This window comes from Diabrotica virgifera, chromosome 8 (assembly GCF_917563875.1).
Source record: "Diabrotica virgifera virgifera chromosome 8, PGI_DIABVI_V3a".
NCBI classification, from domain to species: Eukaryota; Metazoa; Arthropoda; class Insecta; order Coleoptera; family Chrysomelidae; genus Diabrotica; species Diabrotica virgifera.
In genome coordinates, this window is record NC_065450.1 from 152,907,458 (window position 1) to 152,925,543 (window position 18,086).

At 36.0% G+C, this 18,086-nt stretch overlaps 1 protein-coding gene across 4 annotated transcripts in view; it reads right to left on the reverse strand.

The window, feature by feature from the left end:
- Window positions 1-18,086, reverse strand: part of LOC114332298 (high affinity cAMP-specific and IBMX-insensitive 3',5'-cyclic phosphodiesterase 8) — a 1,526,162-nt gene continuing 1,508,076 nt past the window's right edge. For all 4 annotated transcript variants that reach the window (XM_050658208.1, XM_050658210.1, XM_050658209.1 and 1 more), the window contains 2 exons: window positions 6,554-6,730; window positions 1-354 (listed from right to left, as the gene is read on the reverse strand). In XM_050658208.1, coding sequence (XP_050514165.1) covers window positions 6,567-6,730 — 164 coding nt within the window. In that variant the 3' untranslated portion in view covers window positions 1-354; window positions 6,554-6,566. The remainder of the gene's footprint in view (window positions 355-6,553; window positions 6,731-18,086) is intronic.

Consider the following 18,086-nt stretch of genomic DNA (forward strand, 5'->3'; position numbering starts at 1 on the left):
TCTATAAAACATCATTTATTTATATTGAGGGACATACATCTTACATCCATTAACATGATTTTTTAAAATATAAAACAGTAAGAACACAGATTCTCATTAAAATATAATATATATAGTTAAACAATAATTTAAAAAATAAAAACAAGTTTAAAACAGTATGCACGACCAGCATGCACAAGATGATGAAAAATATACATTCATTTAGTTATATTCTTTAGGAAGAAGGTAGTAGGTAGATAAGAGTTAGGTACATTTATTTGTCCGATTATGAAACACGATATGCACTTTTTAGAATTAACATTCACAGTTTTCTGAGTAAAAAATGTCTTATGTCACCATTGTCAACACTATGGCCTGAAACAAAAATATTTATCAGTAAAAGTAAATAAAGATAGACATTATTATAAAATTAGATAAAAAATATTTTTTATTTTGTTCTTTAAGAGCGTAGGCCCAAAATCTAGTTCCAAAGCTTTACTGCATTAATTTTTTTTGAATTCTGAGAAAACTAATTATTTTTGGAAAATTTAAACGCAGAATGAAATATTTCATTATTAACGAGCGTAAAAAGTCCCTTCAAACTTCTATAATGTTTATTTTATTAAGTTACAGGGGTGAAAAAGAAGAGAAAGTTGAGTGTGATTTTTAATTTCAAATATCTCATTCAAAAGACACTTTTTGTTTATTGTAAGGGACTTCCTACCCTCGGCAATGATGTAATCTTTAATATTATGCGTTTAAATTCTTTAAAAATATTTATTAGTTTTTTCAGGATTCGAAAAAAATGAACACCATGTCATTGGTGATATTTTAAATATCGAATATTCGCTATCTTTTTCGTACAAGGCCACAATTGAATTTTAATGTCAATATTTTTTAAATGCTAGAATATTCCACATGCTGTTACGAGCTTTCAGGAAAAAACACATTATTATTGTTACACCCGGTATATAATGACATTTACCTCTTCAGCAACACTATTACTACATCCATATTCTTAGAGAATAAGGTTACGATCTATTAAAAAAATTACTAAAATCGGACAACAGGTTTAGGAGATTCGAGACCTCAAAAATGACCCACTTTTAAGGTGTCCCGATTTTTTTGGCCAGGAGTGTATATTCTGAAGTTGATGTTTAGTAAAATACCGTCTATTATGTGGAATTCCAAGTAGTTTTAAACTGCGCGTTATCAAAATCTATTTTTAGACTGTGGTGCCTGTTATGTACGAATCATGACATTCCTGTCTGCTACAGATAGTCATTATTATTATTTCCTGGCGTACATTATTATAGTTTTTTAGTATTTTGTGTAACTATAAGATATGGCCCGCAAATATCTTACTGAGGCTGAGTTACAGGAAATTGTTACTGTTAGCGATTTTTATGATGATATATTTTTTATTTATTTATTTATTTATTGCTAATTTACAATTTACTTCAATACAGTAATAAGTAAATATGATGGATGTTCTTGGCTTGTGGCAGGTGTCGTCCATTGACGACTCTCTGGAATTTACCTAGCAGCTAGGTCTTCTGGCCAAAGTCTTTTCAGACGTCTGTCAACCAGTGGGGGGTTGAATAATTCGTCTAGTCTATGAGATGGTTTGGATGGTCTGCGCTGCGATTCATGTATCTTCTGGAGTTGTTAGCAATCACATCATTAATGAAGGGGATATTGAGGTCTGCATGAAGGGTTTGGTTTGACACATACCATGGGGCTTTAGCTAACATACGAATAGTTTTTGACTGGAATGTCGTAGTATTTTGGTGTTGGATGGTTTGCTACAGCCCCACAGCTCGATTCCGTATGTCCACACTGATTTGAGTATTGTTTTATAGATGGTCAGTTTGTTTTCTAATGAAAGTTGCGATCTTCTGTTGATTAGCCAGCTCATATTTTTAACTTTTAGGTCAAGGTGTCGTCGTTTGGCTGCAATATGTGATTTCCAAGTAAGTTTTTCGTCTAGATGAAGGCCCAGGTACTTTACTTCTGTTTTTATTGGTATAGGTGAATTATTTAGGTGTAGTTGTGGGCATCTAATTCTTCGATTTGTGAAATTTACTTGACAAGACTTGTTTGTGTTGATGTTTGTTTTCCAGCATTTAAGCCAGTCTTCTAGTTCACTGAGATGATTTTGCAATTTGTTAAATGCTAATATTTCGTTGATGTCTGATGCTAGTATACCAGTGTCATCCGCAAATGTTGCCATTAGTGTATTTTCGCTAATAGGAATATCAGCAGTGAAGATTTGGTAAAGGAATGGGCCAAGTACACTGCCTTGAGATACTCCGGATTTTATTTGGTGGTAGTTAGATAGAGTACCTTCGTATTTAACTTGGAAGTATCTGTCGGACAAGTATGATTTAAGGAGGAGGTAGATTTGGTCAGTTAGCTGAGTTTTTATTTTAAAGAGAAGACCCTCGTGCCACACTCTATCAAATCCTTGCTGTATATCGAGGAATGCTGATAGACAGATTTGTTTCCCTTCTAGGCTCTCTTTTATCTTTTATTCTGTAATCTATGGCACTGTTGCATGGTTGAGTGATTTGAGCGAAAACCAAACTGATGATCTGGGATAAGGTTTTCTATAGGTATTATTGTTTCTATTCTGTTAAGGATTAACCTTTCGAAGACTTTTGATAAAGTCGGAAGGAGACTTATTGGTCTGTACGAACTGGCTTCAGTTAGAGGTTTACCAGGTTGAGGTATCATTATAATTTGTGCATACTTCCATTGCACTGGAAAATAGCATAGTCTCAGGAGGCTATTAAAAATAATGGTTATTAAGACAACACCTTTTCTTGGGAGTTTTTTTAGGATTTCGCCAGTTATAAGGTCAAATCCTGGAGCTTTATGAGGGTTAAGCAGGTTGCTTTCGTTACGGACTTCGTTTGGTGAGAAGTATTTTAGTGGTAATGATAGCTGACAGGGTGCATTGAGGAAGTCTCTAATTTGCTCGTCGTTAATATCGTTGGCCTGTGGGGTGGAGAAGACGGTTGATAGATGTTCTGCAAATCTGTTGGATTTTTCTGATCGAGCCCAGGCTCCATCATTTTCTTAATTGGTGATTTCATTACTACCGGATTTTTGAATTTCTTTGTGGCTTTCCAAAGAGAGTTGTCGTCAAGAGAAAGGTTTGTGACATATCTTTCAAAGGATTCGTTTTTGGCTGTTTGGATAGCGGAATGAAGTCTGTGTGTGAGCCTGTTTAGATTTGTTTTATCTATCGCGTTTCTTGTTCTTTGCCATTTGCAACGGGCTCTTCTTCTCTCTTCTACTAGTGTTCTAATGTGGAGGGGTATACTATAACTTTCATCAATGGTTTTTTCCTTTACAGGAGTAGCTTTCCAAGCGGCCTGTTGTATTTGTTCCGTTAAATATTTTTACAGCTTCTTCAATATCGTTTTTGTGCTTGAGTCCAATGTCAAGAGATATTTTTTCATTGATTTCAACCCAATTCGTGTTACTGGAACATAGCCTTGGTGCAAGAGTTTTCCAAATTATATTGGTACTTAAGGTAATCAAGATGGGACTGTGGTCCGAATGTAGATCAAAATTGGGGGTGATGTCGCTGTGTACTTCAGGTATTCCCTTAGTTATAGCAAAGTCTAACAGATCAGGAATTTTGTTGTTATCAGTGGGCCAGTATGTGGGGGTACCAGTTGTTAGGTATTTCAGGTTATTATCTTGTATGATCTTTAATAGATTTCTGCCTTTTGGAGATATCAGTCTTGCTCCCCAGGTTGTATGTTTTGCATTCCAGTCCCCTGCCACTAGGAAATGTGAGTCAAGTTGTTCAAAAAACTCTCTGTATTCCTCTAGATTGATGGTGTGGCGTGGTGGGCTGTAGCTAGAAGCTATTGTTAATGGAAAGGTGAGCGCATGTACTTTTACGATAGTACTCTGAATTTTGTTAGTGATATGTGGAGCAAGTTCGTAGTGTTTTATAGCTGTACGAATTATTACAACTGAACCAGCATGGGCTGTTCCATCTGGATGGTTTGAGTAATAGACAGAGTAGTGTGGAATTTTTATAAAATACCTCTCAGTTGTGTGACTCTCGGATATAAGTAGGATGTCTATTTTGTTTAATTTTAGAAATAGTATAATTTCTTGCACATGGTTTGTTAGACCATTTGCGTTCCACTCTGCTATTCTAAGTGAGTTAGCCATTACGACGTTCTATTTGTCACTGTTGTAAGCATGCTTAGTATCATGCTGTTTTGGTTTATCAATTGTGCAAACATATTTTTAAATTCGTTGAGGAATTCTGTAAGTTTATTTGAAAGGTCTGAATTATTGTTGTTGTCTTGTGAAGAAGTATTAGTTGCTGCAACTTGAGCATGTGTTACATGTGATTTTTGTATGTGGTGAGCATTAGTGTTATTATTATTTAGGCTTGCAACTCTAGGTATAGGAATGCTGCTTGTTATATTATTGTTTTCGAATTTACTAGGTCTTTATATATAGCACATCCTTTATAGTTTGCTGGATGATTGCCATTACATAAGGCACATGTTGCTGGTGTGTCGCGTGCTTTTTTGGAGGTTTTTGTGTCATGTGATCCACCGCATTTAACACAGGCGAATGGCCTCAGGCAGTAACTTTTTGAGTGGCCGTATTTTTGACACCTTGTGCATTGTACTATTGTATTTTTTATTCTAGGTAGTTCTACTGTTATTATGCAGTTTCCTAGGACTTGTAGGTTAAATATGTTTTTGTTGTTTTCATTTGGCTCTATATCGACAAAGAATAACGGCAATGGTTCTTTGGTAACTCTATGTCTAACATTAATTATGTTGCGAACTTTAAAACCCTTATTATTTAATTCGTGCGAGATATCTCCTGTGGGTATTGAATGGTGTAATCCTCTTATGACAACTCTATAGGCCCTCTCTTGTTTCGGTTGGTAAGTGTGATGTACAATGTTTTCTTTTCTAAGGTGCTGTATGAGTGTCCTGTAGGTGTCTGAGTTTGTAGGGTTAATTTTTACTGTATTATTTGAAATGGTTTTGGTGTAATAGGTTTCTGCCGCAGTTGCAGTTGAAAGGCTTGCTATTATAGCACTATAATCAGTAACTCCATAAATATAGATTGGTGGTGGTGAGGGATCTTTTTTGGTGATATTTGTTTTTTGTGTATTTGATAAATTGTCTGTTTGTTCATCTAGATTTTCTTTTGAGAGGGAATCAAATCTGTTTTGTGTTTGTATTTAGTTGGACATTTCTAAAGTTGTTTGTCCTTTCATCCCTTTTCTCTTCTTGGCAACTTCTTGCCAAGGATGGTTATTTTGGTTTTCTGTCTCGTTAAGTTCTATATCGCTATCGCTATCTGTGTAGTTATTGATGTTTTGTGATGATGAGAGTGAGCATTGAGGGTTTGTGGATAATGTTGTGTGTTGTGACTGAATAGGGTTTTGAGTGTTTTGAATATTTTGTGCAGTTGATTGATTAGGAAATTGTACTTGGTTTGGTATATCTATTTGGGTTGGAATAGGTATTTGGTTTAGGCATGCCATTTGATTTGTTATCTGGTTAGACAGTGTTTGATTAAAATACAAAAATGGTACTTGCGGTTTTACTGCTGTTTGATTTGACTGGTTTTGGTTATTTATTGTTGGGACATCCAGTATTCATTTGTTGATAAATTGGTTGGCCATTATTATCAAATCCTAATAAGTTCCCCGAAGGGAACATATTTCTTTTGTTTGTTTCACTAATCACTTAGATTTTTTGATGCTGATAAGATAATTACTAGTTAATTAGGTAGTTTTACGATAAGGAAGTTCTCTAGCGCTTTGAATGACGGTACATGTTCACGCTTCGAGAATCAGGTTGCTACTTGTTTATGATGATATAGAAGATGAAATAGTATCAGAAAATGAGGATGTATTGTTAGATGAAGATTTAAATGCTGAAAACATTCATTCCAGGTCATTTTTGACCTGGGGTCTTTTTTACCCCCGTTGGTCATCCGTGAAACAAAAAAAGTTTGGTCATCGGAAGGTTAAATAATATTGATAGTGTATTTGATAAATAAAAGTGATTTAAGACATGAAATTAATAAAAAGGTTTTTATTGTTTATTATTTATGGAATATCCAAGCAGAGAACACACCAGGATATATTCTGTGATCCAAGTATTTTGTTGTTAAAGATATTTCAAATCTATCTAAGTGTTCCATATAGTAAATAACAATATATTATTAAAAATAATCACTCTATCACCTTTTCTCTTTTCTCGATTCTTAGTTTTTATTGTACAGTACCTATATAAATTATTGTAACCACTGACTACATAGTTAGTAAAAAAATTATCCTATCAATTAACTGAATTAATAATTTAAGCGATTACATTCAAAAACTTAACGAAATAGTCATCCCTATGTTGATGATGACAACATCATTGTCAACTAATGTTTATATCTCCATACCAGTGAAAATTTTACTACACGTAATTTGCGTGCAAAGAAAGAAAAAGTAGGGACAACCGTAAAATATTTGTGCCTACGCTCTTAATGAATTTTTAGTCAGCTTTTTACAAATACTCACGTGTAAGCATCCATCATTCGCCTTTGGTAGGCTTTTGGGGAAACATTGGGTTCATCAAGGCAGTAGCCTGGAGTTTTTGTATATCTGAAAGTGTTGTATGACCCTGTTCGTCCAGTTCTTTCCATCTTATATAGTTTTGTCTCATATGTGCCAGCAATTCTGGCATGTCGATAAAAGCTAAAAATAAACAAAAATATGAAATGTAGCATTCGCATTCACTTAACTGTCGAATGTTTTAGTGGCGTTGGATCGATCCCTGACACGGGATAGAAAAACAAAGAAGCTAACGTAGCAATTTAAAATTCTAAATTAATTTAGTACTTCGACTAGAATACACTGGACTCTGATCAACCTATGAAGGACCAGTACGACAAGAGATAAGGGCTTACAGTTTGGTAATCATCCTTCATAGATTTCTATGTATACAATGAGGGACAAAATTATGGAATAAATTTATTTTTTTGAGAATTGGCGATTTTGGAGACTAATTCCGAAACAGGTCGATTTTTATTTTTAAATTATGAGTTTTTTGGCATATATAGGGCGTATTATTCTGTAACATTTCCGTTGACGTACCGTAAATAACCGTTAACCTCACCAAAATGGACGTCTATAATCGATACTAGGAATTCGTAATTGATAAATTCGATTCATCTCGGGAAGGTAAATAAACGTACCAGTTATCGTTGTTTAAAATAGATTTTTTTTATTTCTTTCAAATTCAAAAAACGAAATATTTTTAAATCGATTTTTCTAGAAAACTTTGAATCATATCGACTTAAATCAAGAGTAACTTTTAGTACTAGAATACCTCAGAGTTTGATAATCTAGCGTCAAAAATACTTAAAGGTTACAGACAAAAAAGTTATAGAATAAAATAACTGTTGCTCTAGCCAAAACCGACGCCTATGGTCGGTACTAGAAATTCGCAATTGATGGAATCGATTTATCTCTAGAAGATAAATACGCGTACCAGTATTCATTTTTCTAAATAGAAGCGTTCTGGAGCTATTAAAAGAAACTAATTGCAATACGCCATATTTAAAGAGCTCTAGCTCCCTTAGGAAGCATTTCCGTACTAGATGGATTGGGTTAAATTATCTTCAAACTATCTGAGGAATCTTCGGTCGTCGTTTGTTGGGAGAGTTTCTGGACACCCTGTAGAAGAGGAGAACAATTTCGAGATGCAATTTTTAAGCAATATTTCATAATAGGTATATATTTTTATAAATAAACCACATAAGTCGAATTACAACAAATAGAGTAGTCAGGACAACGAGAGACGGTTCTCCAATAGCAAGATGATCAGTGGGAAGACCACGAAAACGATGGAACGACAACTTACTAGAGGCGCATTGAAAAAACAGCTAGACAGAGTTATGTCTATACACAAAGAAGAAGAGATAAATAAACATGTTTAAATGGAAAATATGAGTTTTACTAAAAAATAATTAAATAAAATAAATATTATTTTCAGCAAACTGTCAATTTCTTCTTTTTTCTTAAGTTTTTTCTTCCCCTACTCTAAGGCTCTGACAGTCAGTTTTCTGATAGAATATAAAGAGGAAAAGCATATTCTCGTGGCGAAGATAATACACGAACAATTTAAAGACAAACGAATTGTAGCATCATGAGCCAGTTTGGAAAATTACATAAACTTAAAGTCGGGATCCAATGGAGTGTTATGCGGCAGGCTTCATCAGTTTGCATCGGCAAAGTGAAATGAAAAATATATAATAGTAAAAAGAAAATAGAGCACGGTTGGTAATTATACTACGTTACTGTGAAATTAATAAATATTTTTTGATAAAATCGTCCGGAACATGCGATTATCTAGGGTAAATCCCCAGTATTTTTCTTCTTAAAATTCCTCTTAAACCATTAATTCTCACCATCTCACCATCTCCCTACAGTTAAACCATTCTCTAAGGTTCCTCAGCCAGGAGATGCGTCTTTTTCCCATGCTTCTTCTTCCTTGGACCCTTCTTTGCATAATAATCCTCAGCAACTTATATTTTATCCTCTGGTTAAGTGAGCCAAATATTCCAGTTTTCTTGTTTTTATACCGTGCATAATTTCTAACTTCTTATTTAAACGTCGTAGCACTTCAACATTGGTAATCCTTTGAACCCACTGAATTTTCAATATTCTTCTGTAACACCACATTTCAAACATTCATATTTTTCTTATGTGTTGTCTCTTCAATGTCCAAGCTTCCATTCCGTATAATAATAAAAAAATATATAGCAAAAGACTAAGTTTTCACTCTAATGGCATATAGCATATCCCACCAGAATGAAAACAATGGGAACCTTCTCTGGTTACACCTCCGAGGCTTCTACAATTTGCAAGCCATACGGATGCTGAGACTAAGGAAGATGAGGGAATTCTACAATTTACAATTCACGTCCCATCTGCTCAGCGCGGTAAAGTTCCAACGAGACTGGTTCCCTTCATACTCCACACAGAGTAAATGTAAATAAAAAATGAATAACCATTTTCAATTTCGTTGCAAAACGAAAATACAGCCGAACCATATTCCAGTCCAATCAGAGAGTGCTGCAAGCACCTCTACCGGTTTCGAAACTTATTAGTCTCTCATCAGGAGGCACATATGCTGCTCTCTCTGATCCAACCAAAACAAACCCCAGCGTGCAGTCCCGAATTGCAACGAACGAAATGGCATAGATGCCCTAGCGGCAACTGCTAGCAAAAGACTAAGTTTTCACTCTAATGGCATATAGCATATCCCACCAGAATGAAAACAATGGGAACCTTCTCTGGTTACACCTCCGAGGCTTCTACAATTTGCAAGCCATACGGATGCTGAGACTAAGGAAGATGAGGGAATTCTACAATTTACAATTCACGTCCCATCTGCTCAGCGCGGTAAAGTTCCAACGAGACTGGTTCCCTTCATACTCCACACAGAGTAAATGTAAATAAAAAATGAATAACCATTTTCAATTTCGTTGCAAAACGAAAATACAGCCGAACCATATTCCAGTCCAATCAGAGAGTGCTGCAAGCACCTCTACCGGTTTCGAAACTTATTAGTCTCTCATCAGGAGGCACATATGCTGCTCTCCCTGATCCAACCAAAACAAACCCCAGCGTGCAGTCCCGAATTGCAACGAACGAAATGGCATAGATGCCCTAGCGGCAACTGCTAGCAAAAGACTAAGTTTTCACTCTAATGGCATATAGCATATCCCACCAGAATGAAAACAATGGGAACCTTCTCTGGTTACACCTCCGAGGCTTCTACAATTTGCAAGCCATACGGATGCTGAGACTAAGGAAGATGAGGGAATTCTACAATTTACAATTCACGTCCCATCTGCTCAGCGCGGTAAAGTTCCAACGAGACTGGTTCCCTTCATACTCCACACAGAGTAAATGTAAATAAAAAATGAATAACCATTTTCAATTTCGTTGCAAAACGAAAATACAGCCGAACCATATTCCAGTCCAATCAGAGAGTGCTGCAAGCACCTCTACCGGTTTCGAAACTTATTAGTCTCTCATCAGGAGGCACATATGCTGCTCTCCCTGATCCAACCAAAACAAACCCCAGCGTGCAGTCCCGAAACCGGTAGAGGTGCTTGCAGCACTCTCTGATTGGACTGGAATATGGTTCGGCTGTATTTTCGTTTTGCAACGAAATTGAAAATGGTTATTCATTTTTTATTTACATTTACTCTGTGTGGAGTATGAAGGGAACCAGTCTCGTTGGAACTTTACCGCGCTGAGCAGATGGGACGTGAATTGTAAATTGTAGAATTCCCTCATCTTCCTTAGTCTCAGCATCCGTATGGCTTGCAAATTGTAGAAGCCTCGGAGGTGTAACCAGAGAAGGTTCCCATTGTTTTCATTCTGGTGGGATATGCTATATGCCATTAGAGTGAAAACTTAGTCTTTTGCTAGCAGTTGCCGCTAGGGCATCTATGCCATTTCGTTCGTTGCAATTCGGGACTGCACGCTGGGGTTTGTTTTGGTTGGATCAGGGAGAGCAGCATATGTGCCTCCTGATGAGAGACTAATAAGTTTCGAAACCGGTAGAGGTGCTTGCAGCACTCTCTGATTGGACTGGAATATGGTTCGGCTGTATTTTCGTTTTGCAACGAAATTGAAAATGGTTATTCATTTTTTATTTACATTTACTCTGTGTGGAGTATGAAGGGAACCAGTCTCGTTGGAACTTTACCGCGCTGAGCAGATGGGACGTGAATTGTAAATTGTAGAATTCCCTCATCTTCCTTAGTCTCAGCATCCGTATGGCTTGCAAATTGTAGAAGCCTCGGAGGTGTAACCAGAGAAGGTTCCCATTGTTTTCATTCTGGTGGGATATGCTATATGCCATTAGAGTGAAAACTTAGTCTTTTGCTAGCAGTTGCCGCTAGGGCATCTATGCCATTTCGTTCGTTGCAATTCGGGACTGCACGCTGGGGTTTGTTTTGGTTGGATCAGGGAGAGCAGCATATGTGCCTCCTGATGAGAGACTAATAAGTTTCGAAACCGGTAGAGGTGCTTGCAGCACTCTCTGATTGGACTGGAATATGGTTCGGCTGTATTTTCGTTTTGCAACGAAATTGAAAATGGTTATTCATTTTTTATTTACATTTACTCTGTGTGGAGTATGAAGGGAACCAGTCTCGTTGGAACTTTACCGCGCTGAGCAGATGGGACGTGAATTGTAAATTGTAGAATTCCCTCATCTTCCTTAGTCTCAGCATCCGTATGGCTTGCAAATTGTAGAAGCCTCGGAGGTGTAACCAGAGAAGGTTCCCATTGTTTTCATTCTGGTGGGATATGCTATATGCCATTAGAGTGAAAACTTAGTCTTTTGCTAGCAGTTGCCGCTAGGGCATCTATGCCATTTCGTTCGTTGCAATTCGGGACTGCACGCTGGGGTTTGTTTTGGTTGGATCAGGGAGAGCAGCATATGTGCCTCCTGATGAGAGACTAATAAGTTTCGAAACCGGTAGAGGTGCTTGCAGCACTCTCTGATTGGACTGGAATATGGTTCGGCTGTATTTTCGTTTTGCAACGAAATTGAAAATGGTTATTCATTTTTTAAATATATAGCATTTTAGAGTTCAAAATCTGAGAGGCAACTGAAGGTCTTTGTTTGTAAGCATTGTCTTCATTTTTATAGCTGCTTGCCTTTCAGTTAATTCGGACTTTAATTTATTTGCTTTGGTCATTTTTTGTCATCAACCCAGGTTCCCAGATATTTGTATGTCTCTAATTTTTCTATGTGTGGTTGGTCTATCCTTAACCTTTTATTTCCACGTTGTGGTTTTGAGACAATCATAAATTTAGTTTTTTTCTTATTTATTTTTAGTCCATATCTAATGCAATAATTGTTAATTCTATTTAACAATTTTTGTAGCAATTCCAGGGTGTCTGCGCTGCCATTATAACGGTGTCATCAGCGAATCTTATGTTATTTACTGCTCTTCCGTTTATAGAGATTCCATCACTTAGTTCTGTTATCGCTTGCTGAAATATGGCTTCACTGTATACGTTAAACAGTATTGGCGACAGAACACAGCCCTGTCTTACTCCTCCCTTTATATCAATATTCTTGGACTCTTGTTCTTCTATCTTTATATTGGCCTTTTGATGTCAATACAGATTGATGATAATTCGTAAATCTTGTCTCTCTATACAGGGTGTTTGGTAAAGAATGGGACATAGCTTAACCTCAGGTTCCTGAGGTTAAAATAGGCCGATTTAAGCTAACTTACCTTAGTACAAAGTTTATAATAATCGAGATACAGGGTGTCAAAATTAAACTTTTTTTTTTATAAAAACCTTTTTATATATACTTGGCTTGGTTGGTGTCACGGACTCCGCAAATTTTGTAATCCATTTTAAAAATAGTTCTAGGCTACCTAGACACCTGAAATTTTCAGGATAGCTTAGAACTAGCTAACAATGCAATATTGAACTATTATACAGGGTGATTAATAATTAGTGGGGTGAAGCTCCGTAGATCCGTAATAGTAATGTATAGCGATAAAATTTAATAACAAAAATCGTAGCGAACTTTGAGCCTCACATTACAAAATTAGTTAGGAATGTTACAGGTTGTTCGATAACATAGTGGCAGACCAAACTTATGTTTTTTTAAATCGTAACTTTTCGATTAAAAAGGTTTTATTATAAAAAAGTTCTTTTTTATAACAGTGTAATTATTTATTATTAAATATTTCCTGACAGGTACGAGATATCAACCTGAAATTTGGTATATTGGGGTTTTTTGGATCGAGAAAACTAAATTCCCTACCAAAAATTATGTATTGCTCAGAGGGCGCCACATACGCCTTTCAGAACTCATTTATTACGTTCAATTTTTTTATCCCCAACTCTGTATAATTTTGACATTAAAATTTTTATTCTCCTATTAGTTTTACTTAAAAAAGGTATACTTCTTTCATGTTCCTAAACTCAACCGTTTTCGAGATAAACGCATTTTAAATCTGCGATACACCATCATTTTTAGCATAATATCATTGTAGTTCCACCCGAAAAATAACTTAAAACCATAATAATTGTGCCAGTTCTCAAATTTAGGTCATTGCATCGCAAATTCCATTTGAAGAAATTTGCGATACATTTTTGGATAATTTTATGGTTTTAAGTTATTTTTCGGGTGTAACTACAATGATATTATGCTAAAAATGATGATGTATCGCAGATTTAAAATACGTTTATCTTGAAAACGGTTGAGTTTAGGGAGATGAAAGAAGTATACCTTTTTTAAGTAAAACTAATAAGAGAATAAAAATTTTAATGTCAAAATTATACAGAGTGAGGGATAAAAAAAATTGAACGTAATAAATGAGTGCTGAAAGGCGTATGTGGCGCCCCCTGGTCAATACATAATTTTTGGTAGGGAATTTAGTTTTCTCAACCCAAAAACCCCAAAATACCAAATTTCCTGTTGTTATCTCATACCTGTCAGGAAATATTCAATAATAAATAAAAAAAAGTTTAACTTTGACACCCTGTATCTCGGTTATTATAAACTTTGTACTGAGGTAAGTTAGCTTAAATCGGCCTATTTTAACCTCAGGAACCTGAGGTTAAGCTATGGTCCATTCTTTACCAAACACCCTCTATATCTGTTTTTCAATAATTCTATTAGTTTTTCAGGTCGGACCCTGTCAAATGCTTTTTTAAAGTCGATGAAACAGGAATATCTAGGTTCTTATATAAGCATCTTTGAGAGAGGTCATTAAACGCAAAAAATGCCTCTCTTGTTCCAAGTCTCCAAGTCCTTTGCGGAACCCAAATTGGGTATTATCCATATCATCTTCTAGCTCTATGCACAGTGCTGGTGGTAGAATTTTAGGAAGTTAGTTAATTTATACAATGATTAAAATTTCAATACAACTTTGTTCATTCATTCATTCATTCATTAAGCATGACAATCCCTAGGGATTATAGCTAACGCCATGGCGTTTAAAACCCTATTCTTGGGTGAGGTGGATTAGTCCTCTGTCATTTTATAGCTTGCTGTGTGTCTCTGATGTTCTCGTGACTTTTTTCCATTTCTTCCTGTGCTTGCACTGAACTTTCCAGTCTTTCACATTCATTGCTCTTATGTCATCTTCTACATCATCCAGCCATCTTCTTCTGGGTCTTCCTCTACACCTGGGCCATAGTGGTGTTCAGTTAGTTATCCTTCTCAACATATCTGATTGTGGGCGTTTCTGTATATGTCCTATCCATTCTAAGCGAAGCGATTTTATGTACAGTAGGAAAATGAAAGAATACCCATGACCGAGCATATAAAACACGCTGTAGTTTCCTGTCACCGTGTCACACAAAAAATTGGCCAGCGCAAGTACATGTAACAATAATTATTACATGTACTTGCACTGGACAATTTTTTTTGTGACACGGTGACAGGAAAATACAGCGTGTTTTATATGCTCGTTCATGGGTATTCTTTCATTTTTCCGACTGTATCTGACTAGACAAATGCTTTCTTCAAGTCAATCAGACATAGAAATGCTGGTCGTTTATACTCTAGTGATTTCTCAGTAATTTGCTTTATGTCGAATATTGCATCTGTACACGATCTTCCAGTACGAAAACCCTGTTGTTCATCTGCTAAACTTATCCTCTGATTCATTAGGTCTTGTAAAATAAGTTTCAGGGTAGTATTTAACAAGTTGATACCTCTGTAGTTTTCTGGCTGCTTTTTATCTCCTTTTTTGAATAGTATGAATGTAGTTCGCTCGTTCTCCATTCTTGCGGTATTTTATTGTGTTTTATGATTTTGTTAATTAATGTTGTTAATTGTTCTGTCATTGCTGCTCCACAATATTTCAGTAATTCGTTTGGTATTCCATCCTTACCTGCAGCTTTTCTGTTCTTAAGCTTTTCGAGTGTTTCTCGTATTTCCTGTGTACTTATATTAACATATTTATTTGTGTTAATTTTGGTGTTTCCGGTTCCTACCATCATTTGTTCTTCCTCTGCATAGAGCTTTTTTAGATAGTCAATCCATGTATCCTTTTCTATGTGTTTTGGTTCTATTAGTTCCTTTACCTCCGTTATTTGACCTCTTACAAAGTGCCATATTTCTTTTTGGACACCATAAAAATCATGTTCCATTTCTTTCGAAAAACGTTTCCAGTGATCAATTTTTATTCTTCTATTCTTAGATATCATAAAAACTATTGAAAACATCTACAAAAAAAAACAAAATGGAAGTCAGAATAGATGGACAACTTACAGAACCAATAGATATAGACAGCGGAATAAGACAGGCAAGGGCGGACCCAGGACCGATTTTCGGGAGGGGCCATGACCTTTATTTGGGGAGGGGTACCTTGGGGTGGGGAAGTAATTTTTAAAAAATAGGGTTACAATGGTGAGTTTTAAGGCACCTTTCACACACTTTTGAGTGCCATAAAGTCATTCAAAACTTATCGCTATTAAAGTATGTATTATTAAAGTCAGTACTGATTCCCACACATTTCTTTGGATTCAAGTGCAGTTCTTTTAACAAGTTTAATACTATTTTTCCCAATGCTTCTCATGTCAGGCCTTGTTCTTCCCCTCTTTATTGATTTTCACTAATTATTTTTATGTTCTCATAAGCGTCTATGAACTTGACAGATATTCACGAATACTGTTATTGTGTATGTATCTCAAATTTAGAGAAAGCTGTTTCACGTGAGATACGTCAGTCTTTTCGTCAGATATGACAGAGTAATAATTTGCACTTTGAACCTGATTCATTATTTGTTCAATTATTTCTTCGCCACAACATATTATCAATTGACTTGAAAAGTGGTGCTACTAATGTATGTTGAAGATGCTGAGGTTCGGTGTTGTTTAAGAGTCTTAGCTTCTGATGCGATTTTAAACCTTAATAATTCCCCCCATTGCTAGATCCAGCATCTTCGTCCAGAAGCAGAAGGCCATCATTACGATGGCCTCTTAAGCCTTGGTTTCCTCGAAAGGGACATCGACAAACTGCGACCGTAACACTGCGATGAATGACATCATAAAAAACTGTACCACGCAAAATAATAGCAGTGGTGTCCAAGGATGCGTTGGAAGCCACCGCTTGCTGAGTTTACACATTTAATTGCCGCAGTGAACAACCTTGAATTTTTCACCGTAATCTGACGTCATTCATCGCAGTGTTACGGTCGCAGTTTGTCGGTGCCGCTTTAGGCCGGTCGTCCATTGGAAGCGTAGTCGCGCGACTCGTAGGTAGCGCGTATACGTCCGTGTATGTGCGATCATGCGACTGAGCGACTGGTATCATCCACTGCAGACGACTGTATACTACTTAGTTTGCGACTGTCAAACTGACTGTCATCATCGAAAGAAGGTGTATTTTTGTGAATAGCGTGTAAAATATACATAAAAAGCATAGTTTGAAAGGAATAATTTATTACACAAATATGTATGTTATTTATTAACAACTTTAAAAAAAGGTTTGTACCTTTGTACAATGGCCTCCCCTTTAGCGGGAATCGACTCTTCCATATATTGTTGGCGATTCAAATTTACACGAAATATTTACTATACTTTATCAGTATTTAATTACATTTTTCACCAAATTGAAAAAAACATTAAGTAATTTGTTAATAAAAATAATTTAAAGATTTATATAACTTTATATTTACTTGGTTTAGATGTAAGACGTTTATTATTGTAAAAATTTCAAATAAAAATTCTTTCGAAAGTTTGTTAATCCTAAAACTATAAGAAGTATTCACTTCTGTCGGCACTCGCAAGTGCCACGCTCTATTTTTTTTTTATTTTTCGTTTACATTGTAATTAAATATTATAAAATAATAGTATTAAAAACTCTTATCACTAGCACCTATTTCTTCTGCAACTTTCGACCACAATGTCCTTTGAACATCACGTGAATGATATCTTGTGTCTTTCACGTTTTGTCCCACAACGGAGACTTTTCATAAACGGCACTAATCAGTTTTTCGTTATCAATTTCCATATCGAAAATAACACAATTATCGAAAATTAATACAATATCAAAAATACCTGCACATATATTTATTGCAAACCAAAGTAGCATCAACATGCGATTCCCATTCTAGAGGAATCAGTCGCTTGTGGTCGACCGAGCCCGGTCGCTCAAAGTCGTTTGCAGTGGACGTTGTTTAGTTACCTTTTATTTGTTAGGATTAGTCACTTCTATACGGGCGTATACGCGCTACCTTTGAATCGCTCGACTACGCTTCCAATGGACGATCGGCCTTTTAGAGGAAACCCAGGCTTTAGAGAAATATTTTGTCGACCTAAGAAGACTATATATTATTGGTCGTAGACTTTCTCTATTTTCTTGTATCTGTTTGGAGCTCTAAGAGTCTACGATAACTTTGTAGAAAATCTAGCCCAACCTGAAACGCACAGCTTGGTGTATGATGTTTTTTGATGGGATTGTATGCCTCCGTCTTTGCCCATTAGTTTGGCGAAAGATGTTAAAGGTTTCGTGAGAAGGTTTGTCATCGTTTGATTTTTCATTAGAAAGATCAAACGCAATACTTGCCAAACAATCATGTTTGAACGTGCGAAAGTAGGTACCAACCAACGCGTTTGTTCTAAGTGCTCGTGACCCAAGTAACGCTTCATTTCTTTTTTTTCGTGTGCACAGAATATAGAAATTGATACGATTTTGATGGCTGCCAAGGTCGTGCCAACAATTGGCACTTTGTAAAATTATCAACATTTTGATTTGCACAAGATCCGATGTCATTCTTGAAGCTTCCGTTACTGCTTTTCTTCAATTCTAGTCCAGAAGACTTATTTATCCCCTGCTTTGTACATAGTACATACGTATATTTGTTTGAAACTAAAAACATTTGAACTGCAAATATTTAAATTTATATATTTTTTAAATTCTCGGAGGGGGCCATGGCCCCCTCCCTGGATTTGCCCTTGAAGACAGGGAGATTAATTGAGTCCTATGCTCTTCAATTTAATCATGGATAAAATCATCAAAAACCTCAACAAAGGACGAGGATATAGA